The sequence below is a fragment of the Macaca thibetana genome, chromosome 3, assembly GCF_024542745.1.
Source record: "Macaca thibetana thibetana isolate TM-01 chromosome 3, ASM2454274v1, whole genome shotgun sequence".
Lineage (NCBI taxonomy): Eukaryota > Metazoa > Chordata > Mammalia > Primates > Cercopithecidae > Macaca > Macaca thibetana.
The window spans coordinates 98,288,617-98,315,861 of record NC_065580.1 but is presented as its reverse complement, the minus strand read 5'-3'; the positions used below and the strand labels follow the sequence as shown (position 1 = coordinate 98,315,861).

Here is a 27,245-nt window from a genome sequence, read left to right as displayed (position 1 = left end):
TTTGGTTTAATAGCTAAAAGTTTTTATGGCACTGGTTCTCAAATGATTGCATGCATCAGAATCAGTCAGAGGACACGTTAAAACACAGATTGCTGGGCCTATGCCCAGTGTTGGTGTTTCTGGTTCAGCTAGGCCAGGCCCTACATATGTGCATTTCTAATGAGTTCCCAAGGACCACCTTTGAGAACCACTGGCCTAAATTAACCCAAATTATACAAAGGAAAGAAAAATCTACCTGGAATCAAAGCAAAAGCCTGTCCCATGCCCACGTAAGTGTTGACTTGGAGGATCAGGAGCAGTAGGCACATTCTCATCTTCCTAGGGGAAAAATAATTTTGGAACTTTTAAGGAAAGTAAAACCAAATATAAATTCCTTAATTCAATCAAGCACATACTGACTGTATAAAAGAAGATTACACTTCAGGAAATTTTCTCTCTGTTATCATTTAATTAGACTTTCAAATAAACATGTTTGAAACTCTGCAGAGTATTTCACTATGGACTAACAGTGTGGTGTTCTTGAAATAAAAAGCAGTATTCAGAGGAATAGAGACATACCATTTACCATACCTGTGTGTGTAAATGAAACTGAGAACAGTAGACCTTTTCAAACCTATATACATAGGTAACTTTTACTGACTTTATCTTTCTGCAGACTGGGTGGCCACTTTTTTTTTTTTTTTTTTTTTTTTGAGATGGAGTCGTCACTGTGTCACCCAGGCTGGAGTGCAGTAGCACGATCTCTGCTCACTGCAACCCCTGCCTCCTGGGTTCAAGCAATTCTCATGCCTCAGCCTCCTGAGTAGCTGGGATTACAGGTGTGCACCACCAGGCCCAGCTAATTTTTTAGTAGAGACAGGGTTTCACCATGTTGGCCAGGCTGATCTCAAACTCCTGGCCTCAAGTGATCCGCCCTCCTCGGTCTCTCAAAGTGCCGGGATTTCAGGCATGAGCCACCGCGCTCGGCCCTACTTTCAATATTGTCAGACGGCATTACTGTCTCAAATGTTCTCATTTAATAACTGTAAGCTTAATTTACAAGAAAGACAGTCTCTTTGACAAGATACATCCATTGCATGATATACAGAAATCATAATGAAAAACTAATAGAGTATGTGTGAGTTTGTATATGTATATTCTTGGGAACACACAGCAGCAAATCCAACTGGATTAACACATGTTAAAGCAAAGCAATGCACTCAACTACAAGCCTCAAAACTCTGCTGTAGAGGAACAAAATCCAAAATTAAATATTTCAGAGGTTGTCAAGTGAGACTTCTAAAAATGTGTGCATCTAGTTTTAATCAGAAAGAAAACACTGATTTGGATTCCCATGGCTGCATCCCAGCAGTCAGTTTTTAGAGATCTGTACGTGCTACATCAACAGCCAAACACACAGGCTCATTTAACACTAAAACAAGGCACATCATCTAAATTGCCTATTTCCTTTTTATATCTCAACAGCTGTTAGTTGCTCCATGTCATGAACTAACAGCATATCCCCAAGTGTAGCCGGCCCTGATGAAGTCTTTATGTTACTAGGTAGGCATGCTTGCCCCAGAGCTGCTATTAATGGGTCAGTTAAGTCTGTTATGGGAAGGAGCACCAAAAAAGTATATATGGTGTGAAGTGCAAAATGAACAAACAAAAGACAAAATGAGTATTTCTGGTACTTGACTATCCTTCTGACAATATTCCCCTCTTGAAAAGTAAAAGAAGAGGAAAAATACTTTTGTTTATCTATGAGTCCCATAGGATATAACTGAGCAAAAGGAAAACAGGACAGATAACCTAAAGGGGGATTAAATTGGGAGATAAAACAGGAATCCTTTATATACTTCAAAAATTCAATCAAGTAACTAAAATCCAGATAGTTTTTTTTTTTTTTTTGAGACGGAGTCTCCCTCAGTCGCCCAGGCTGGAGTGCAGTGGCACGATCTCGGCTCACTGCAACCTCCGCCTCCCGGGTTCACGCCATTCTCCTGCCTCAGCCTCCTGAGTAGCTGGGACTACAGGCGCCCGCCGCCACGCCTGGCTAATTTTTCGCATTTTTTTTTTTTAGTAGAGACGGGGTTTCACTGTGTTAGCCAGGATGGTCTCGATCTCCTGACCTCGTGATCCGCCTGCCTCGGCCTCCCAAAGTGCTGGGATTACAGGTGTGAGCCACCGTGCCCAGCCCCAGATAGCTTTTAAGTCTGTAGATACAAAGAAGGAAGATGAGAAAGTAGTTGAATCTGCTGACAGTGAATTCTGATTCTGTGCCAGGTTACTCTAGCTCCCAGATTTAGGCCTCCCAGCAACAATCTCTGAAACACTGAGTATGCTTAAATAACTACAAATCAGTGATAAGGAACAAAAGTTTCTCACTCATCTTTGAAAAACAAAAATCCAAAATTATGAAATGTTGAAGAAAATAATGGGAAAAGATAAAACGGGGCAGGTCTTGATATATTTTTTAGAATTTTTAATGACAAATATTTTAAGATAGAACACAATTTTCCAAAGGCCAAAAATGTAATGGAACCAAAAATCTCATAACCTTCTTTTCCTGTTTTATAATAGCTAACAGCATACACCAATTTACTGCTTCCATGAATCAGCTAACAGTAGAGTTTGTAGCTAAGGTTTCAGATTCAGACAACCTGTCAGACATGTTAACCCTGCTCGTTAAATACCTGGAGGGGAAAAAAAGTAGAAGTAATTTATACTTTCTAAGTCATGTATAATTTGGCAATGATAACTCGATTATTCTGTTATCTTCTACTACCTATTACGTAATAAAAGGGGAGAAGGGTTCAGGAGTATAATTCTACATGTTATAATGAGAAACAATAAGTTCTCATGAAATAAAACATGAACCATCTACTCAGAACATAGGCTGAAATCAGAGAGTATGCAGTAAGCACTCTTAAGAAGCCAATACATATAATAACGTTTCTCATGATATTGACAGGCAAAATGATGAGTGAAATCTTTACCTGAGAATACATTTTTTTTTTTTTTTTTTTTTTTGAGACGGAGTCTCGCTCTGTCGCCCAGGCTGGAGTGCTGTGGCCGGATCTCAGCTCACTGCAAGCTCCGCCTCCTGGGTTTACGCCACTCTCCTGCCTCAGCCTCCGGAGTAGCTGGGACTACAGGCGCCCACCGCCACGGCCAGCTAGTTTGTTTTTTTTTTTTTGTATCTTTTAGTAGAGACGGGGTTTCACCGTGTTAGCCAGGATGATCTCGATCTCCTGACCTCGTGATCCGCCCGTCTTGGCCTCCCAAAGTGCTGGGATTATAGGCTTGAGCCACCGCGCCCAGCCGAGAATACATTTATTCTATTTTACTCAACAAGCCTGGTTAGTTTCAGAGCCATAGTAGATTAAAAATACTTTAATTGGGAAATGAAGCTATTATAAGCAGGCTGACCGGCAGTTTAGGAAAAAAAAAAAAAGCTATTGGGAAAAAGAGAAAAGCAAGACAAGAACTCGAAATATCCAATGTTAGGCATTTCACTATTGGTAACAGATCACACAGCCTTACTATGCATCTTAAAAGAATATGACACCATGTAACATTGATTTTTTAAATAAACCTTGATCATCAAGGTTATATTAAATGAAAGCCAGAGAATCATGTATTCTGTTTTAGAAATATTTCTACCTCAAATTATTAAATTATCAGTTTCAGCACTGAAACTTACAAACCCAAAGGGTTTAACAGCACATTTTAAAATATCACCACCTAGTCTTTTAGCTAAACTACTAAAATAATCTTGTAAGCAAATTTTATTGAGAATACCATACTGAAATATATGAACAATTCCAAATTTTAAGAAAAACCTTTTCAGAAAACTTTTATTAATATTACTTTAATCCATTTAAAGATCTAAACGCCCTATTGTGTTCATCTACCTTTATACCCATCAGCACAATACTCTTTCCATTACAAACTGGTTTTTAAGCAAAGGAAACAAGCTACGATAAACTGACGCTCAATCTGAAACCCAAAAACTTCTCATTATCTGCTCAGGATATACTCTGTACAAAAACATTCTTGTTTTCTTATTAAAAGCATGTGACCACCTTGGACATTTAATAGTAATTTTTTTTTCTTTTGAGACAAGGTCTTGCTCTGTCACCCAGACTGGAGTGCAGTGGCACAGTCATGGATCACTGCAGCCACGACCTCCTGGACTCCAGCAATCCTCCCATCTCAGCCTCCCAGGTAGCTAGGACTACCAGAGTGTACCACCACACTCGGCATATTTTTTTAAGAGACAGGATCTCATTATGTTAACCAGGCTGGTTTCAAACTCCTGGGCTCAAGCAATCCTCCCACCTTGACCTCCCCAAAAGTGATGAGATTACAAGCATGAGTCACCTGCCTGGCCTGATGTAAAGGGGGTTATAACCTGTTGGAAAATAAACTAGGGTTAGATCACACTAACTTCAAAATACAATCATGATCATACATGGTAGTTCCTCAAAAAATTAAAAATAAAATTACCATATTATCCAGCAATTCTACATCAGAGTATATGCCCAAAAGAACTAAAAGCAAGGACTTGAACAGATATGTTCAATCACGAACCCATGTTCACAGCAGCGTTATTCACAATAGTCAAAAGGTACAAACAACCCAAATTTCTATTGATATAGGCACAGATAAACAAAACGTGGCATATATCCATAGGGTAGAATATTATTTACCCTTATTCAAAAGGAATGAAATTCTGATACATGTTTACAACATGGATGAACCTTGAAGAAAGACATTATGCTAAGTGAAATAAGCCGTTCGCAAAAAGACAAATACTGTATGATTCCACTTACATAAGGTACCCAGAGTAGTCAAATTCAAATTACAGGTGGTTTTCAGGGGCTGGAGGAAGAGGGAATGGGAATTGTTGTTTAATGGGTAAGGAGTTCAGTTTTGCAAGATGAAGAGTTTCCAGAGATTGGCTGCACAGCAGTAAAGTTAACATTACAGAACTATATGCTTAAAAATGGCTAAGATAGCAAATTTTATATTTATTCTACCACAATAAAAAAAAAATGCCATCTATCATAATCAAGTTATGGGAATACATACTCAGGGGTTAATGACTGAGTTACATCATCTGTATTATTAGTATCCAGACTGTGGGACTCTATCTACTCAGCATTTCCCAAACCGTGTTGTAATTCTACCTCTGCTAGGAACTATTAATTGAAATACTTAGTTATCATTCAGGAATTAGTAATGAATATCAAGGAAGAAAGTTTTACCACTTAACAAAACTCTTACTAAGTTGGTAATTATTACTTTAGTTCAAGAGCATTCACACTTTAAGAAATTTATATATTTGCTAAGACCAAAATCAATACATAAGGGAAAAGAGAGTACCCAATGACTCTGGATAACTTTTATTTAAAATTTTTATTTAAAACTTTTATTTAAATTGCCCCTCAAACCTTTGTATTACTATACAATATTAGTCAGTATTCCTCCTCTTCTTATGAGATGTTATTGTTTATGCTTTGTCAGACATTCAATTCTAGTAATAAATCAATGAAGAAATAACATTGAACTATATCATTTATCTAATTTAAAAGTATTTAAAATCAGAAAGAAAATAATTTTGCAAATCTCTATTAGTTTTCAAGTTTTACTTTGCTCCATATTCAAAAATTAAAAATAATTTTGCAAAGCTCTTTTAGTTTTCAAAAGCTTTAGTTACTTTGCTCCATATTCAAAAATTAACTGAAAATAGACCAAAAACCAAATATAAGAGCTAAAACTATAAAGCACTTATAAGAAAACACAAGAGTAAATTAAAAACTTTGGAGACAATGGTTTCTTAGGTATAACAGAAAAGTATAAGCAACAAAATAAACATAAATTCAGCTTCACTAAAACTAAAAAGTTTTGTGCTGCAAACAGCACCATCATAAAAGTGAAGACAACCCACAGAATGGGAGACATATTTGCAAACCATATTCTCTAATAAGGGGCCCAATTTGAAAACGGCAGAAGGATTTGAACAGATATTCTTCCAAAGAGGATATACAAATGGCCAGCAAGCACATGAAAGATGCTTAACATCATTAACCACCAGGAAAATGCAAATCAAAATCATGACGATGAACCATTTCACAAAGACAGTAACAAGTGTGGCTGAGGATGTGGAGTAAGTGGAACGCTCACACACTACTGACGGGAATGTAGAGTCATGCAGCTACTGCGGAAAACAATCGGGCAGTTTTTCAAAAGGTTTAGATAAACCTAAGTGTTACCACATGGCCCAGCAGTTCCACTCCTAGCATTTCTACTCCAGCAACTACTAGTGGAACTGACCTAGTAATTCCACTTTCCCCAAAGAAGTGAAAAGTTACACAAACAAAAGCATGTATGCCATAACCAAAAGGTGAAATAACCCAAATGTCTAACAGATGAATGGGTAAACAAAATGTGGGACAGGTTGAGTCTCCCTTACCCAAAATGCTTGGGACCAGAAGTGTTTCAGATTTCAGACTTTCTCAGATTTTGTAATACTTCATTATGCTTGCCAGCTGAGCATCCCAAATTTGAAAATCCAAAATGCTCCAGTAAGCATTTCCTTTGAGTATCATGTCAGCACTCAGTTTTGGGTTTTGGACGCTCAATCTATACATCCAAACCAACAAACAAGAAAACCCATTCTTCATGTTGAACATGGATGCATGCTAAAACATGGGTAACTTTGAAAACATACTAAGTGAAAGAACCAGTCACAAAAGATAACAATTTTATGATTTGACTTATATGACTGTGCAGAACAGACAAATCTATAGAGAAACAAAGTGGACTGAGGGTTTCCTGGGCTGGTGGGAATAAATGGGAAGAGGTTAACTGCTACAAGGTACAGGGTTTCTTTTGGTAAAGAGCAAAATGTTCTAAAATTGAATATGGTGATGGTTACACAACTCTGTGAATATATTAAAAACCACTAAATTGTATACTTTAAATGGCTAATTGTACAATATGTAAATTATATCTCAATAAAGCTACCACAAAAAATTAACTACTTTTCTCTTTTTTTTGAGACAGAGTCTTGCTCTGTTGTCCAGGCTGGAGTGTAGTGGCACAATCTTGGCTCACTTCAAACTCTGTCTCTCAGATACAAACAATTCTCATGCCTCAGCCTCCCAAGCAGCTGGGATTACTGGCATGTGCCACCATGCCCAGCTAAATTTTTTTTTGTATTTTTAGTAGAGATGGGGTTTTGCCATGTGGCCAGGCTGGTCTCAAACTCCTGGCCTCAAGTGATCTGCCTGCCTAGACCTCCCAAAGTGCTGGCATTACAGGCGTGAGCAACCATGTCCAGCCCAACAATTACTTTTCTAAGATGGCCTGAATTTTAAATGGTTTAATAGGCAAAAATGGAACAAACACATTTCTTTAAACTAAATTCATTAATAACATTTAAAAAGCCTCTACTATATAAAAGGTATTATACTAATATGGTATAGAAAAGGGAATATTCAGCATTACGAGATGCCAACCAGCTATATATTATCTGTTGGAAATAACTGTGTGTAAAAAATTTTAAATGGAACAGCAAAGATTCATTTAATCCTTTTGATGACATATTCAATTACAGGCTGAATATCTTTAATCCAAAAATCTGAAGAGCAAAATGCTCCAAAATCTAAAACTTTTTAAGCACTGAGATGACACTTAAAGGAAATGCTCACTGAAGCACTGTGGACTTTGGATTTTCAGATTAGAAGTGCTCAACTGGTAAATATAATGCAAATATTCCAAAATCTGAAAAAATCTGAAATTTGAAATATTTCTGGTCCCAAGCATTTTGGATAAGGGATAGTCAACCTATATCTATTTTTTCTTTGTTGCTTATGCTGTTGGTGTCATATCTAAGAAACTACTGCCTAATCCAAGTTATAAAGATTTATCTATATGTTTTGAGTTTTGTAGTTTAGCTCTTACATTTAAAATCCAATTTTGAGTTAATTTCTGCACAGGATATGAGTCAAGGGTCTAATTTCACTCTTTCATCGAACTGGATATACAATTTTCCCAGTACCATTTGTTGCAAACACTATTCTTTTCCTCTTGAACTGTCTTGGCACTCTTGATAAAGATGAAATTGACTGTAACCACACACTATTTTTGCGAACAGAAAACACATTAAAATTAAATTTAAAACGTAAGATAATACACGAAAAATGGCAAATTTGAGAAAGGCAAAAACTCAAACAGTGCATCATGATAAATGGGAAACAGGCCTTGACTCTCTCAAGCACTGGTTCTCAATCATTTTGGAGTCACAGACCCTTCTGAGAATAAAAGCTACAACTCACCAGAAAAAAGAAAAAACTGTCTATCAACAAAAAATGTCTTCAGTTTAGGGGTTCACAGTGAAGGGCTCATGTGGAAAGTTTCAAATAAGCCACATATTAATAGAATGTGTGGGCTTTCATCTTTAAGAGACAGAGGAGAAAGGAATGAAAGTAGAAGAGAAACACTAAGAAATGCAAGAACACAACTAGAAAGTAAGATATGAATTAAGGGAAGAGAAAATAATCTGGCCTTGAACGATTAGGGTTAGGAAGTTTTAAAATAGTGTATCCCAAATGTTAAAAATCATATGATCGCCTAAAGATTTTGTTAAATGCCGTCTGATTCTCAGTAGGGCTGGAGTGGGGCAGGAGATTCTGTATTTCCAACATACTCCTAGGAGATACCACTACTGCTGGTCTACAAACCACTTTTTTGAGAAGCAACGATTTAGACCCATAGTTCCCAAAATGAGGTATGAAAGTACCTAGGGCACCACAGTAAATTCCGAGGATTACTGTGGGATAATTTAAATTTTCTAAAGATATTATATATGCAGAAGTACACAGAATACTCATTAGAGTTGGCCTCCAACACACAATGGCTAGACTTAAACAATTTTTGAACTTTAAGATGGCACAAAAGCAATACACATTCAGTACGTTCCTCAACTTATGATGGAGTTACGTTCCGATGAACCCACTGTAAGCTGAAAATATCCTTCAAGTCGAAAACACATATTCAACTTATGATGGGTTTATCAGGATGTAACACCATTGTAAGTTGAGGAGCATGTGGATTTGTCATATACCACGTGAACAACTACAATCGTTGGAGACGGCTCACAGATTCAACTTTGAATAGTGCTACCCATTCCTTTCAATGTCATCTTATCTTTGAGATGCTGGTTTTGGCAGCTGCTGTGATATAAAGTAAGTGCCACATTGTGAAAATCAGTGAGAAACAGGAAATGAAGGTGGCTTGTCCAATCTGATTCTAAGGCTTGAGGAGTTGTATAGTGGCCAATAGTCACACACATCCCATTAGTAACTACTTATTTAGGAATGAAATAAACACATTAATTTTCTTTCAATTTAGGTGTACTTTTTTTTTTAATAGTCACTAAATTTGTTAGAAGACAAATACTTAACTGTCAGTAAGTCCTTACTTAACATCATAGAGCAGTTCTTAGGAACTGCAACTTTAAATGAAGGACTTACAGCAGGTTGAAAGAAGTAACATCATTTCTTTTGTCGGTTCATTAAAACGCTGATGAGGGAAAAACTAGTTTTATTATACATCATTTGGTTTAAAGTCACAATTTCCAGTAACTTATATATGACATTAAGTGAGGACTTACTGTCCGTCTTTTGGTGTAGGAGTTACTGTGAAAAAAAAATTACTGACATGCTAAGGGTGCCATGAACTAAGAAAGTAGGAAAACCTCTGGTTTAGTCCATTTGACAGGTAGCTAAGACCACAGCTTTTATAGCCAATCTCATGAGGTTCAATCCTGTCTCTACCTACAGCAGCTATGTGATTTGGGGCAAGCTATTTAATCTGTCTCTCGGTTTCCTCCATTATAAAGTTGTGACAGGACTGCTATGAAGAACTGCTATGAAGAACCGTTAAGTGACTCTATCTAAAGAGCTCAGCATTAATGGCAAAGAGGGGTATAGAAATGTTTGCTGCTGTCATAATTATGATGTTAAAGTTAGGTAAATGGGAGCCACAAAAAGTTTTTGATCTGACAATTGACCACAGTTTCTGGTGCAGAAGAGAGGAGACATGGCAGGTGTAGGCACCAGGGTAGGCTGAAAGAGTAGGTACGTCACCTCAACCCTGACTCAAAAGTGCTGGGGCCTGTGGCTATTAATCACTCCCAGGGCAGAGAAACAGAAAGAAAGAACAGATTAACTCAAATTTGCTTTCCATATTCTTACTAAACTTACTTACTAAAACACTTCATTTGCAAGTGATTTTTTATTGTTGTAATGACAATAATTTTTTTAAATTCTGAATATACATAAGAATTACTTTCTAATGTGAAAAATCTTCTGACTGCAAAATAAAGTTACTCAAAGTGTGCATATTAAAAGTCCTCCATCTCATTACCAAATCTAAGCATGTCAGCAAATGAGCACAAGACTCTAACACTGCTTCTCATGGGTTTGCAGGAGGGCAAAGCACACAGATCAGAAAGAACATTCTGCTAATTAAACTGAAGCAGATGACTACAGAAGAGAAAGTCTTGTCACATGTAACATCTGTGCCAAGAATGATCAGATTAAATATGCAAAATGTGAGGTAAAGGTGTGAAAAAGCAGTAAGATGATACTCTAGACCTTAAATAGGCTACAAAAGTTCTGACAGTTTTCCTAATTATTCCCAGTAATGGACATAGGAGGCCAAAAGGCAGGAGGGAGAAATACATTTTTCTCCATTATGGGTGTTGAGCACTAGGGCTAAAATCATGCCTGTCTGAACACTGATCAGTTTCTGCAAAGGTTAATAGCAATTAAATGCAGCAAACTAGATTAAATAAGAAACAGGTCATGATACCACTGTACTTGCAAAGAGCACGATAAAGCATTTCTTTTAAATTCATCTTAATGCACAGGAAATCCAAAAAGAGCTTCTATGAAGAAAAGAAACTATTATCCAAAAAGAGCTGCTGTAAGGAAACGTAATATTGCCATTAACACTTTGCTGCTTCAAGCCTAGTACATCTATAATCAAAAGAATATAGTAAGTTACTTAGTGATGTTTAAGATTAAACTATCTGATAACTACAATATTCTGAGATTATTCCCTAAACTTAATCTTTTACTTTAGTATATAACTCCTAAAGTATAAGTCTGAAGCATACTGGTAGATTTTTTTCTAATTTAAATACAAGCAGGTTTTTCCAAAAATCAAGTAGACAATTGTGTGCAGGCACAAGTATACACTCTCCTTCCACACACACACATGCACACACAAAGATACACATATGCACACATACCCTTAACTCTCTACATAAGCTAAAAAATAAAAAAGGGACAGGCTCACACAATGAAAATTCAAAATTACTTTGCTATCCTCAGGGTCCTCTAAGCCATCAGGTCGACTAAGGTTTCGAGCAGGCTGGCTGCAGACAACATTGTCTTCTAGTCCCCAAGCAGGGACTCTCACAGGTGGCCTTTGTATTTCATCTGGGTAAAAAGCACCATCTGCTCCATCTGTAATAAAATTTTTGGAAGGGTACAGTGAAACCGGTTACTAAAATTAACATCTGTATGTATAGATATGATGACAGTATATAAAGAACCACTTTGGTATATGAAAAAAATAGATGTTTTTATTTTTAACCCAGGTGATTTTTTAAATTGTGAACTATATGTAATAAGCAAATAAACTACTCATCTCATGGTGCATCACTTATAGATGAGGCCAGTCACACTGTTAAATATTAAAACTGCTAATTATACAAATAAAATAATGTTTGTATTAGAGTTGATTATACCAGCAGTTTGCTAATCTATGAAAATATAAACCATAAAAAAATCTCCAGATGCAGCTAACCCCAAACCAAAAATACTGTAATAACCTCTTGTTTCCTGAGATGCATAAGGATTACCATATTGCAGAACTGGTTGTGCATTTGATAGTGTTAGAACATAACCATTTTGCTCTGAGCATGTGTTGAGACATTGAGGACTCTGGAAATTCTGACCTTCCATTTTCCTTTCTGCTTGATTTTCTAGACTCCTTTTAAGTTCCTAAAATTAACAAAAACAAAGATGAATAAGCAAAGCAATAAAATATTTCATAAGTATAGTACTATTAAACATTTAGTCAAAATATAACAATAAAATTATTTCCTATTATGAAGTTGGAATGCAATTGGAAATACAGTTAGAAAAGCTGGCTCTCAACTTCTCATAAATGTATCCTCCACATATAACAAAATCAGAAAGCAGGATAAAGCCAATGTATTTTCAAATTTATTTGTGCCAAGAAAAGTACATCATTCTCACTGAGTTAATTTAGGGTAAACTGTGAATCTCTTACAACTTAGCTATGAATAAAAAGTCTTCTTTTTTTTTTTTTTTTTTTTTTTTGAGACACAGTTTTGCCCAGGCTGGGGTGCAATGGCGCAATCTTGGCTCACTCCAACCTCTGCCTCCTGGGTTCAAGCGATTCTCCTGCCTCAGCCTCCTGAGTAGCTGAGATTACAGGTGCGCACCACCATGCCTGGCTAATTTTTGTATTTTCAGTAGAGATGGGGTTTCACCATGTTGGTCAGGCTGGTCTTGAACTCCTGACCTCGTGATCCACCCACTTTGGCCTCCCAAAGTGCTGGGATTACAGGCATGAGCCATCGTGCCTGGCCAAAAAGTCTCCTTAAAAAAAGAAAAATGTGAATTCTATCATTTAAGATTTTTTTTATAAAAGTATGTCCTGTATAAACTCTTTCAAAATACAAAGAAACATTTCCTAACTTGTTTTACAGAGCCAGTATTATTCTTATACCAAAAACAAGGATTTCACAAAAAAAACTAGAGACCTTATCCCTCATAAATATTGATGCAAAAGCCTTAGCTTATAGCAAGTCAAACCCAATATGAAAAAATAAAACCTGATCAAATGGACTTTATCACCAAAAAAAGTCACTTTAGCATCCAAAAACCAAATGCAGTTCAACATCCAAAAATCAATAAATGTAATTTACCTTTTAATAAAGGAGAAAAAGAAATATGATAATTTCAATTGATGCCGAAGAAATATTTTACAAAATCCAAGTCATTCATGATTTTTTTTAAATCTCAGAAACTAAAGAATAAAAAGGAACTTTTTTAACCTCGTAAAAGGCACCTAAAAAAAACCTACTGTGACCCTTAATGGTGAAAAACTAAATGATTCTACTGAAGATCATAATGAGATCCAATAATAATAAGGCAATGATGTCTGCTCTCAACACTTCCATTCAAAATAGCCAGTGGATCAAGGCAAAATTAAGGTAGATTGGAAAGGAAAAAGTAAAACAATCTTTATTCACAATGGTATGAGGATGAATGTGAAATATCCCAAAAAATCTATAAAAACTAGGAAAATGGCCGGGCACAGTGGCTCATGCCTGTAATCCCAGCACTCTGGGAGCCCGAGGCAGGTGGATCACAAGGTTAGGAGATAGAGACCATCCTGGCTAACATGGTAAAATCCCGTCTCTACTAAATATACAAAAAAATTAGCCAACCGTGGTGGCACACACCTGTAGTCCCAGCTACTCAGGAGACTGAGGCAGAAAGAATTGCTTGAACCTGGGAGGTGGAGGTTACAGTGAGCCGAGATCGCGCCATTGCACTCCAGCCTGGGTGACACAGCGAGACTCCGTCTCGAAAAAAAAAATAGGAGGTTTTTTTTTGTAAAATGAGTGTAAATAATTTAGGTTGCAGTATACAAGATCAATATGTAAAATCAATTGTATTTGTACATACAATAAATAATTGGAAAATGATATTTTTAGTAATTCTACTTAGAGTAAAATCAATAGATAAAATGTTTAGGAATAAATATACAAAAGATGTGCAAAGCCTCTACACTAAACAAAATAATGCATTAAAAAGAGCATAAACAAATGGAGACATATAACATGTTCATGGACTAGAAACTTAGTATTTTTACACTATTAATTCCCCCAAATTAACTATAGTTACAACGCAATACCTATAAAATCCCAGTAGGCTTTTGTACACATTGACAAAATAATTCTAAAATGTACACAGAAATACAAAGGTCCTGTAATAGCCCATATGTAAAAAGCAGAACAGGCTGGACATGGTGGCTTATGCTTGTAACTCCAGGGCTACTGAGAAATAGGAGATATATTTAGAACAAGACAGGCATTCAAAAGATATCCTTCATCTCCTGCCATAACTGAAAACCCCAGAGATGCTACTGTAGTCATTCAAGACTGGCATGTGACTACAGAAAAAAAGGAAAGGTTAAATCCAAGAAACATTTCAAACACGATTCAAAAGAAAGAAAAAAAAAAGGGGGCCAGGTGCGGTGGCTCATGCCTGTAATCCTAGCACTTTAGGAGGCCGAGGTGGGTGGATCATGAGGTGTTATTTCTTTCAACCTGCTGTAAGTCCTTTCACTTAAAGTTGCAGTTTCTAACAACTGCTCTATGATGTTAAGTAAGGATTTACTGACTGTTAAGTATTTGTCTTCTAACAAATTTAGTGACCATTAAAAAACAAACTACACATAAATTGAAAAAAAAAGTAATGTGTTTATTTCATTCCTAAATAAGTAGTTACTAATGGGATGTGTGTGACTATTGGCCACTGTACAATTCCTTAGGCCTTAGAATCAGATTGGACAAGCCACCTTCATTTCCTGTTTCTCAATGATTTTCACAACGTGGCACTTGGGAGGCCGAAGCAGGAGAATTGCCTGTTTGAGACAAGCCTGGACAACACAGTGAGACCCTATCTCAATAAAACATTTTAAAATGGCCAGGCACAGTGGCTCATGCCTGTAATCCCAGCACTTGGGTGGCTGTGGATGGATCACTTGAGCCCAGCCTGGGCAACATGGCAAAATCCTTACTCTACATGAAATACAAAAATTAGCTTGGTGTGATGGCATGTGCCTATAGTCCGAGCTACTCAGAAACCTGAGGTGGGAGGATCACCTGAGTCTGGGAGGTCAAGGCTGCAGTGAGCCATGATGGCACCACTGCACTACAGCCTGGGTGACAGAGTAAGACCCTGTGTCAGGAAAAAAAAAAAAAAAAGAAAAGAAAACAAGAAAAAAATTAGCCAAGTACAGTGGCACATGCCTGTAGTCCAGCTATTTCAGAGACTGAGGCAGGAGGATCACTTGAGCCTAAGAGGTCGAGGCTGCAGTGAACCATTATCAAGCCACTCACTTCAGCCTGGAAGACGGGGTGAGACGCCGTCTTTAAGGGAAAAAAAAAAAGAGAGAGAACAAAGTTGGGGCACTTATGCAACCTGATTTCAAGATGTATTATAAAGCTACAGTAAACAAGACAGTAGAGTATTGGCATAAGAAAATAGATAAGGAGTTGGCAATCTTTTTCTGCAAAGGGCCAAACAGTAATTTCACCTTCGTAGGCCACACAGTCTCTGTTGCAACTACTGAAATCTGTCTCTGCAGTTGCAGTCATAGATGATACCTGCATGAATGGGCATGGCCATGTGCTAATAAAGTTTTATTTATATAAAGCCAGATTTAGCACATAGGCCTTAGTTTTCTGACCCTTGGTAAAAATCAATAAAATAGAAGATAGATTCTGAAAGTAGACCCATACTTATAGAGTATTTTCAACATTTAAAATACCTCCAGATGTAGAGGAAATTCTATGGAGGAAAAGGATGGTCTTTTCAACATGATGTTTAAAAACTGGGTATTTATAAACAAACTTTGACTACATATCATACCATATAAAAAATAAATAGATCATAAATCTAAAGTAAGAGAGCTAAAACTACAAACCTTTTGGAAGAAAAAAATAGAATATCTTCATAACCTTGATTTAGGCAAAAATTTAAGATAGGACGAACAGCATGAATCATTAAGACAAATACTGATAAACTGGACTACCTCAAAATTCAAGGCTTTTGCTCTTCGAAAGATAATGTTGTTAAAAAAAAGAAAAAACAAACCACAGACTGGAAGAAAACAACATCAAAATATCTGACAAAGGAATTATATCTGGGATATATAAAGAACTGTCGCAACCAAAGATGACAGACAGCGCAATAAAAAAAAATAGATTTGAACAGAAACTTCACAAAGGAATATGTACAAATGGCCTGTAAGCACATGAAAAGATGCTCAGCATCACTAGTCATCAGGGAAATTAAAACTAAAATCTACAACGAGATATACACCCAGTAGGATGACTAAAATTAAAGACTGACAAAAATACCAAGTGCTGGTGAGGATATGGAGCAGCTGGAATGCTCATACACTGCCAGTGGGAATACAAAATGGTACAGCCACTTTGGAAAACAATTCGGCTGTTTCATTAAAAACATACACTTACCATATAAGCCCGCAATTCCACTCCTAGGTATCTACCCAAGAAAAATGAAAACATATGTCCACAAAAAGACTTGTGTAAGAATGTTCATAGCAGTATTACTTGTAATAGCAAAATATCAGAAATAATTTAAATGTCCATCAGTTGGTAAGAGGATTAATGTCTATCAACTAATGAATGGATAAATTCTGCATTATTGCAATTACATGAAATACTAGAAGCCATAAAACAACAGCGACAGAAAGCAGACCAGAGGTTTTCTAGGATGGGGGGTAGCGGGAGGGGATGACTGCAAATGAGCAAGAGGGTACTTTGTGCAGTAATGGAAATGTTACACTGCTTGGGTGAAATGGTAGTTACAGAACTACATGCATTTGCCAAAAGTCATCAAACTGCATTTAAATGAACAGATTATATTACATGTAAACTGCACCTTAACAGAGCTGTTAAAAAAAAAAAAAAAGTCAACCAGAGGCCTTATTAACAAAGGATATAAGAATGAAAAATTTAGTCTGGAAAGTTTAGCTGGTTTTGCTGCTTTTCATTTCTTGGGGGTAGAGATGAGACTCTAAGTTAACACATTTTTACCTATATAAATGATCCAAAAAATGGACTAAGTAACCTTAAAATGAAAGTCATCATCAAGAGCAAAACTGGCAAACATTAAGAAAAATTCAAGTCAACTTAGGTTTGGTAAGAGATGGAGGAATTAAACGTTCTTTCTAAGCAAGTCCATTCATAAATACATGTCCATGTATCAACTCCGCCAGGTACTGTGTAAAACTGTGAGGTTAAGATGGCATTCCTGCCTTTCAATCATTCATTATTTTATTGTAAAAATAAGACTTGTGAAACTTTAAGCAAAAAAAGAAAATACTCATTCAAGATACCTAGCACACCATCAATTATGTAACAGGTAGCGTACTAGGAACTAGAGATACAAAGATTAACTGGAAATGGATTTTGCCTGCAAGGAATTCAGTCTAATAAAAGGTACAACTCTAGATAAATAATTAACAACTAATTGTGATAAGTGGACTAGTATAGAGATGAAGGTAAAATGCAATGTATCAAAATGGAAACACTGTATACTAGGAAGAGACTATAGAGAAGAGCCATTTGAGGTGGATCCTCAGGAATTTTCACCAAGCAGATAAAAAGCATTATAGACATAAAGTAAATAAACGGATACAGAAGATATGAGAAAGAATAACATATTTCAGGCTTGGTAAATGAATAATATGACTAAAGCAAAGGATACATATTAAGAGTAGCAGGAGCCAGGAATGGTGGCTCATGCCCATATTCCCAGCACTTTAGGAGGGAAGATCACCTGAGCACAGGAGTTGGAGAGCAACAGAGCAAGGCAAGACCCTGTCTCAGGTAGGAGATATAGCTGAAAAGACAAGTTGGAGGTCAGATGTGTCAAATCTGTCATACAATTTACTACAATGGGCCTTCAGGTTTTTAAACAATAACAACAGGTAAAAATGGTCCTTGGTAAGGTTAATCTAGCAAAACAATAATGGGCATATGCAAACAAGAAGCAAATTAGTAAGAAGGCAGCACAGCATGGTAGACTGGAATCAGGCTGACCTAGATTTGATCATCAGATCAGCACTAATAACCCTAAAGAATTTATCTTTTCTAAGCCTTACAGGGCTATTGAGAAATAGGAGATACATTTAGAACAAGACAGGCATTCAAAAGATATCCTTCATCTCCTGCCATGACTAAAAACCCCAGAGATGCTACTGTAGTCATTCAAGACTGGTATGTGACTACAGAAAAAAAAGAAAGGTTAAATCCAAGAAATATTTCAAACACGATTCAAAAGAAAGAAGGAAAAAAAAAAAAGGGCCGAGTGCAGTGGCTCATGCCTGTAATCCCAGCACTCTGGGAGGCCAACGCGGGCGGATCATGAGGTCAGGAGATCAAGACCATACTGGCTAACACAGTGAAACCCTGTCTCTACTAAAAATACAAAAAATTAGCCCGGCATGATGGCACACACCTGTAGTCCCAGCTACCCAGGAGGTTGAGGCAGGAGAATCGCTTGAACCCAGGAGGCAGAGGTTGCAGTGAGCCAAGATCGTTCCACTGCACTCCAGTCTGGGTGACAGAGCAAGATTCTCCGTCTCAAAAAAAAAAAAAAAAAAACTCAAAAAGGCACAAAAGAAGTTAGAGATAATAAAATACTTCCAAATCTTCCATTTGTTTTGAATTACATTTGTTGTAGCCATCTCAAAATAGCCTTTCTATTCATCACCACTTCAAAATTATAGTCATTATTAGACATGCTATTAAATCTTATTTAGCTTTTAAAAGAATAAGCACATACTCTACTATCAAAAGTTTATGCAAAAAGAAGTAGAGTTTAAATTCTTCCATAAGCAAATAACATACTACTGAAATACAGTCAAGGGTTTCATCAAAAGATTTATGCTGCATTGGTACAGTCAAGCAACTTTATAGAGAGTTCCAACCTAATAGGGAGTTTAATCTAATATGCCTACTCTACCATCAAAGATACAATAAATCCCTTGCAAATAGGATTCAGGGTAAGAACAGGATTGGTGACAAGTAGCTTTGATTCCTCATGGGGGAGAGAGAATGCCTGAACATGGACAAGATAGTTAAGGTTAGGTTCTTTTGCAAATCAGAAGACTGAACTCTCCCCTCCAAAACATAATACCTGGACTTAGAGAAGGTTCTTAAACTTGCATTCACAAAGCCCCTCAAAGGGTCCATGTTTAGATTTCAGGAGGTCCATTAACTTACATGGGCAAAAACATTGTATCTACTCACTAACTTCTAACTAAAATTTAGGATTTTCTTCCATTAGGAATGTAGGCCAAAGAACACAATAATGGTTGTAGTGCCTGCAATTTGGCCACCTACAGAAATCAAATAGATTTGTTTCATATTACATTTGTTGTAGCCATCTCAAAATAGCCTTGATATTCATCACCACTTCAAAATTATGGTCATTATCAGACATGCTGCTAAATCTTCCATTTGTTTCGAACTACATTTGTTGTAGCCATCTCAAAATAGCCTTTCTATTCATCACTGCTTCAAAATTCTAGTCATTATTAGATAGGCTATTAAATCTTATTTAACATTTAAAAGAATACGTACATACTCTACTATCACATATATTACAAATTTGTCTTAATATTTTGATAACCACAACAATGTGTTTCCTTTGTGATTCTACACATTTTGCTGTACTCATTCTAAATCATTTTCTGAAAACAGACTTCATCAAAATATCAAAGGGTACTAGAGACAAAAATGGTCAAGAATCCCTGGGGGATCTCTCCTACTGACAAAGGCATGGAAAACATGAGTGTAGCTATCTTAACTGAGCAAAACAATATTAACTGCTGACTCATAATTTTCCTAAAATAGAAAGCCACCACAGTTTAAGAAACAGATTTTGTCAGAAGTAGTCACCTCTTACTATTCCAGCTCCCAGGAACAAGTCTGTTTAGCTGGTTGCCTTTGCCAGGGTGCCTAAATACTTTTTTCTTCGGTACCCACAATGGCTCACAGTGACCCCAGTTTTACAAATTATTTGACAAGTTAAGGATGTTTCTGATATTCCCAACTGGTAAACAGGAGAAATAATATATTCCTCTTCTCTGCCATTATGGGGATGCTCTGAGAATAAAGGAGCATGGAGAGTACACCATGGGACAACTAAATATGTAAATTTTACACTCTCCACCCCACCTGCCAAAAAATGAAACAAATGTTGAACTCTAGTTAGATGTGCTTTTCACAGTGTTATGGGTTAGCAATTCTGAAATTATTTTCTGTGTATTCAACACTTGAGTAAATATATCAAGGAAACTGAGACCAGGTTCCTAGTCTAATTAGAAAAGGAAGTTACATTATGGAAAGAGAGAAGACTAGAATTTATGCTGTAGTTTTAGACTACAATTGGAGATATAAGTATTTACTCATGGGTTTTGTGTGTGTGTGTGTTGCTATTTTTTAATATAAAGAGAGGGGGAGAAACGTATTTTCTAGCTGTCTGCTAAGGACTATGAATCAATGAGGGCACACCTACAGCCCAGATCTTGGTTTCTAAACTACATTCACCAGTAAATGGAACAGGGCTCCTTGGACAAAAGACTGATTCCAGGCTGGGGCAGGAAAATAACAAGATGAGCCTAGAACATCTTTCTGCACCAGAAAGTAATAAGTGCTCAAAGAATAATGAAAGACATAATAAAAAGCCACAAGAGCTAGTTTGCAGGGGCTCTTATTAGTTAAATCTGATACAAGCTGAGTATCAAAATGATTATAAAAATAGACTGTAACCCACTGAATAAAACAGGAATCCATGAGTTTACAATGATAAAAATCAATGAATAAACAAACAAATTAGGGGGAAAGAAAAGATAGCTCTTTCTTACAGAAAAATTCTAATCAATATAGAAGGAATGATGGAGTTAGAAGATCATTAATAGATATTAAAATACCAGGTGAAAGTTTGATAAAGAATAAGATATTTACATGGTCTCAAAGTATCTCCCTACAAATTACTTATTAATTACAAAGGGAAAATATTAATGTTACATCAGTAAAACCTGGTGGACAATACCTTAACCAAATAATTAAAGATTACCAGTATTGAGAAGGATATTTAAATTCTGTAGCATTCCTGGCAAAATTCATAACCTAAGTTTCATCATGATGAAATATTAAACCAAAATCAATATTATATTAAATAACTGGCCCATATTTTTCAAAAATGTCAAGGTTAAGAAAGGCTATAAAGTTGTTCCAGATAAAGGAAAACTAAACACATGATAACTAAATGCAATGTATGATCATGGATTAGATCCTAGATCAGGGAAGAAAAGACTATAAACAATAAACAAAGTATTAAGGATACGATTTTAATATGTATTGTAGGTTAGATGATAATACTGTGTCAGTGTTAAACTTCCTAAATCTGTTAACTGTAACATGGCTGAAAGAACATCCTTGTACTGAGGATACAATATGCAGGGACTCTTATGTCTTCACCTCCAGTTACTGTCAAATGGTGGGGAAAGAATATATATGAGAGTTCACTATACTATTTTTTCAACTTGAGTTCGAAATTACATAAAAATTAAAAGCTACAAAAAGTTCAAGAGCCCCACATTCAAAAACAATAACCTGTTACAACATACAATGAAAGAGAAAATCCCATTTTCAAAAGGAAAAACAAAAATACTTAGGAATAAACTTTAAGAAGAATTCTTCCAAACCCATAGGAAGAAAATTATTTAAAATTCCTGAAAGACACAAAACAGATTTGAACGACACATCCCATATTGCCTATTCTTTATTAAAAAGTAGAAATATCACCAAGATGTTAGTTATCCCTAAGTTAATGTATATACTTAATGCAATATCAATAAAAATACCAACAATCATTTCTAGAGCTAGAAAAGTTGGTATTAAAATTGATACGGAAAACTAACCCTTCAAGAGAAAAAAGCCAGAAAACACTGAAAACAAAGAGTTATGAGAAAGGACTAACCCAACCAAATATTAAAATAGACTACAAAGTTCTTACAGTTAAAACATCATGGTACTACCATATGAGCAGACAGATCAATGGAACAGTACTCAAAGTACAGAAAGAGACCCAACTGCACATGGAAATCTATTATACAGTAAATTTAGTATCTCAAATCACTGACACGAAACCGGCATTTTGATAAATGGATTGAGATAACTAGACAGCAATTTAGAAGGAGATAAACTTAGATTCATTCCTTCTGTGATATCTAAGAATAAATTCTAAATGGATAAGAAATTTTAATGTAAAAAAAAAAAGAAACAAAACACTGAAACTGGCTGGGCATGTTGGCTCACACCTGTAATCTCAGTACTTGGGGAGGCTGAGGCAGGTGGATCACCTGAGATCAGGAGTTTGAGAACAGCCTGGCCAACATGGCAAAACCCCGTTTCTATTAAAAATACAAAAATCAGACAGGTGTGGTGGCGGGAGCCTGTAATCCCAGCTACTCAGGAGGCTGAGACAGGAGAATCGCTTGAACCCCGAGAGGCAGAGGTTGTAGTGAGCCAAGCTCACACCACTGCACTGTTGCCTGGGCAACAGAGCAAGACTTCATCTCAAAAAAAAAAAAAAAAAAAACTGAAACTATATCAGTATTAGAACAAAACACAAGTGAACTCCTCTATAACCTGGGTGTAGGGAATGCTTTCCGTGGAAAATAAAAATTCAAATGCAACACATCAGTGGTTTTCAAAGTTGAGCATAAATCAGAAACACTTGGAGGGTTTTTGTCAAACACATATTTTGGGGCATCATCTCCAGAGCTGCTGATTCAGCAGGGCCGGTACAGAACCCAAGAATATGCATTTTGTTGTTGTTGTTGATACAGAGTCTCACTCTGTTGCCCAGGCTGGAGTGCAGTGGCACGATCTCAGCTCACTGCAGCCTCTGCCTCCAGATTCAAGCAATTCTCTTGCCTCAGCCTCCCAAGTAGCTGGGATTACAGGCGTGAGCCACCATGCCTGGCTAATTTTTGCATTTTTAATAGAGACGGGGTTTCACCATGTTGGCCAGGCTGGTCTCGAGTTCCCAACCTCGGGTGATCCACAAGCCTCAGCCTCCCAAAGTGCTGAGATTACAGGCGTAAGCCACAGCACCCAGCAAAGAATATGGATTTCTAACAAGTTTCCAGATGGTGCTGACACTGCTGGTCAAGGCAGTACCACACTTTACACAAAAATAAAGAACATTTACATGGTAAAAGTAAGCATAGTGAGCACTGTCAAAAGTCAAATAAACTGAGAGAAAATCCTTGCTACATATATATCACAGATAAAGGGCTAATATCTCTTAACAGGGGAAAAAAATATATATATAACAAGGTAAGTAAAACAAACCAAAAATCAGAGAATAATGAGCCAAAAAACTCACAAAAAAGATAAGATGTTTAACCTCACTCATAATAGAGATGCAAACTAAAACTACACTAAGATACTATTCCTAATCTATCCCATATGCAAAAATTAGAAAACCTGATTACAATTTATATGGGAAACAGGTCCACTTCTCATACATTGCTGGTGGAAACAAAAAATAATACAAACTCTATGAAAGGGGATCTGGCAATCTCTAACAAAACTACACATGCATTTACCCTTCAAACCAGCAATCACACTTCCAGCAATTTACCTTGAAGGTACTACCCCAACACCAGAAAACTGTATCTACATAGAATCTTTCATTGTAGTATTATTTGTAAAATATTAGAAACTACCTAAATGGCCAAATATACGAGGTTGGTTGAATAAATTATGGTATGTACAATGGAGTACTACACACCTGTTTAAAAAAAAAAGGAGGATTTGTATGAACTTCATATATGGAATGATTTTCAGAATATAGTAGTGTTGAGAAAAAGCATACACAGGATGAGCATTCCCTGATAAAAAAATCCAAAATCTGAAATGTTCCAAACTGAAACTTTTTGAGCATTGACATGATGCCACAAGTAGAAAATTCCACGTGTGCCACATTATTTTTTCACTGTTATTAATGGTACATAATAATTTTTGCTATTAAGTACTTATGTGTGAATAAGTGTAAGAAAATGATTGCTATCAGTAGCCTGAGGACTTCACTTGTAATTGGCCTCTAAAGTGGGAGCAGTCCTGTGGGACTGAGCCCTTAACCTGTGGGGTCTACGCTAACTCATGGTAGTTAGTATCAGAATTGAACTGAATTGTAGAATACCAGTTTTGGCGTCAGAAAATTGTTACTGGAACAATACCACACAGACATATATAAACAAGGACAAACGAAGGTTCTTTCTTACAGTAGAATGCCAAAGAAAAAATGTGGAAAATGTAGTAATAGTTGAAAAATCAGAATTTCACAACTATTACAATAACCCCATACAACCTTGAGGTCTAACTTGCACTTAGAATGGTTCTTTTATGACACATGATTTTGCAACATAGCTGGTCATTTGGAAAACTACTGGTTCACTGAATTATGTGGATCTTCCAAATGCTGGCAAATTTTGCTATACAACAAAAAAAAATACAGTCTAAATATTACACCCATCTCATTAGAAAAGTTTATAAACATTGGAAAGCATCAAGCTCACAGTGGAAGATAACAATTTTTTCAAAATTCTAGTTTTTGCTTAAAAGCTTAAATATTATCAATGGTGAAAAATATTATCAATTGTTTTTCCTTAAAATAACAGGCTCATTTCATTTCACTTTGAGAAAATATCTGCCAAATACCCAAGTCTGAATATAGAAATTGTTCTTTAAAGTAAAAATAGTTTCCATGAAAAAAGAGATTAGTTCAACTCACAACTCAACCACACAAGCACTTTACCTTTATTAAATATCATACTTCATTAGGCGACAAAAGAACTTTAGGGGTACTTTCCATTTAATCACACAGAATACTAAAAAGACATGTACCCAAGGGTCAAGCATCAATAAAATTAACATATTTTACTGTTTTAACATCTTCAGTACAACTGGCTTTTTTTTCTCTATTGTGAGCACACGGTGGTGATGAATACAATAACTACTAAAGCAGTTTGGTGCCACTGCCTTAATTCATAATAATACACAAGCAGTTTTCCACACTGCTTTCACACAGTGAGAATATAACAGCAGGGAGAAAATCAAATAATGTGGTAGTATTATTATGAAAACCATGTCTTTGCAGGCCCCTGAAAGGGGACTGGGGACCACCAAAAGGACCACAGACCACACTCAGAAATGCTGCACTATAGTGTCTTTTACATTACCGATATATTGCTCTATCTGACTGTGAGCTTTTGCTGTAAGTCATTAAACAACTTCAAAAATGTTTCCTATTATAAAAGAAAACCAGATAAACATTTCATGTAATTTTTAGAAATTTCACGTTTTCCTAAATTTGAACATTGTACTGTCACATGAACTTTAAAATGTGTCTCTTCATAAAGTTCTATTATTATTCAGTTTCATATGGTACAAATTTTTTTAACTACATTGCTCAATACCTTCTCCCTGGAGAGGTTTTCCAAATGTGAAGTCAGACCACTTATTTCTTTGTCTTTCTCTGCCAATTGAAGCTGAATAAAGAAAGAAATTTCATTATTTTTTTTCATTACCTCTCCCTCCTTGCAACTTTGATACCTGGTTTATACTGCTTTATGAAAATAATTCCTATTACTAAATCCATGTATTTTCCTCAGCTAATTCTTTGACTTCTCTGAATTATTTGTCATTTATTGACCAACTTGCCTTGTTCTTAAAACTATTCCTTTGGTTTATGTGAAACTGCATGAATATTTTCATCATCCCATGCCCTTTTTTGTGTGTTTTTTTCTTCCCAATACAAATATGAGTATTCTCCAAAGTTTCTTCTTTGGCCTCTTCTCTCAATATTCTCTCTGAAAACTCACTTTCTTCCATACCTTCAAATATCACCCCCCTGGGAATAAATCACAAGTATTAACTAATGTACCACTTTCTCTTTCCCAAGTTCCAAATCTGCCTTTTAAATTGATAGTTAATGTCCCAAGCCTACTTTCATACTTCTGTTAACAGAACTCAATCTCAGACTACACTGTGACTAAAGCTGAGAAACTATATTGTAATACTTTTCCCTTTTCCTGTTTCTCCATTCTCCAACACTTTCAGTCTCTAAATCATTCATTCATTCAGCAGTCACCCACTGATCACCTATTACAGTTTAAGCATTAATGGATACAAATACAAATAAAATCATTCTTCAATGGTTCTTCCCTAAACATGTCTTTCACAGCTTTCTCTAGTAAATATATAATCCATTCAATGGCAGGTGATCAGGGAAGGTACCCAAAAGGAGGTGGTCTTTATCAATTCATTTTAAGAATATTTCTACCTGATTTCCTCACCTTCAAACCCTTCCCACCTCTAAATCCTCTTCAATACTGCCAAATTATTTTCAAAAAGACTGTGATTGGGTCTCTTTTCTCCTAGAAAATTCTTAATAGAACTAGCACCGAAATTCCATTTTAGGCCTAAAACCTGGCTTCAAGCTATCATTCAAGCCTAAGCTACTCTATTACAGACACAAGTCCTAATGATCAAGACTGCTCACAGTTCGCAGACTACGTGCTCCATTTCTCAACTCCAAATATGTCTTAATGCTCTTCCATCTACATAGAATGCTGCTGCTTCCTTTCCCTAGCTCTGCTTCTCCTCCCCTCCAGTTTGTTCTTTCAAAGGTGTAATTATTCCATAATGTCTTCCCCCTAAATATTTGATTGGAAACAACTCTAAGGCAATTAAACTTATTATTCATGTGGAGCTTTATCACATTTTGCCTTGTCTGGTCAGTGTTAGTCCATGTCAAAATAGTACAAAATAGGGCAAAAGGAACTAAATAAAAAGCCAAACACATTTACCAGCTACATAATTTTAGATACGCTGTTTGATCTCAATGCTTACTTTTAACATTAATGAAATAAAATTATCTGTTCAGCGTCCCATGGTTTACAGATGATTACCTACGGTGGTGTGAAAATTTTGTGCACACTACCATTACACTTCTAACAATCTACTAGATTATAAACTCCTTAAGCATACCACTGTGCCTTATGTGATTGCCCACATAATATCTAACATAGTACTTTATGTAAAATAGGCTTCAGTAAACATTTACTAAATCATTTTCCTAGTCAATATGCAAAAAATTCTTTTCATATGAATTCATGATTCACACTTAATAGTTAAGGAAGTTGCCAGTTACTGAAAAGAATATCCACAAGGGTCACAGAAATAATAAGCTAATGTATCTTAGTCTGTAATGTCCTACATCTCCAGCCCCTACAGGGGAAAACTAAAG

At 36.2% G+C, this 27,245-nt stretch overlaps 2 protein-coding genes across 8 annotated transcripts in view; one reads left to right on the top strand and one right to left on the bottom strand.

Moving 5' to 3' along the window:
• HIBADH (3-hydroxyisobutyrate dehydrogenase) overlaps positions 1-27,245 on the top strand; it is a 316,476-nt gene that overhangs the window by 4,190 nt on the left and 285,041 nt on the right. The window lies entirely within an intron of this gene.
• The window catches only part of TAX1BP1 (Tax1 binding protein 1), a 92,134-nt gene that overhangs the window by 1,507 nt on the left and 63,382 nt on the right, over positions 1-27,245 (bottom strand). For 2 of the 7 annotated variants that reach the window (XM_050783183.1, XM_050783184.1), the window contains exons 14-17: positions 25,414-25,485; positions 11,894-12,065; positions 11,377-11,525; positions 236-318 (exon numbers count right to left, since the gene is read on the bottom strand). In XM_050783183.1, coding sequence (XP_050639140.1) covers positions 236-318; positions 11,377-11,525; positions 11,894-12,065; positions 25,414-25,485 — 476 coding nt within the window. The remainder of the gene's footprint in view (positions 1-235; positions 319-11,376; positions 11,526-11,893; positions 12,066-25,413; positions 25,486-27,245) is intronic. The other 5 variants (XM_050783185.1, XM_050783189.1, XM_050783186.1 and 2 more) reach the window with 5 other exon arrangements.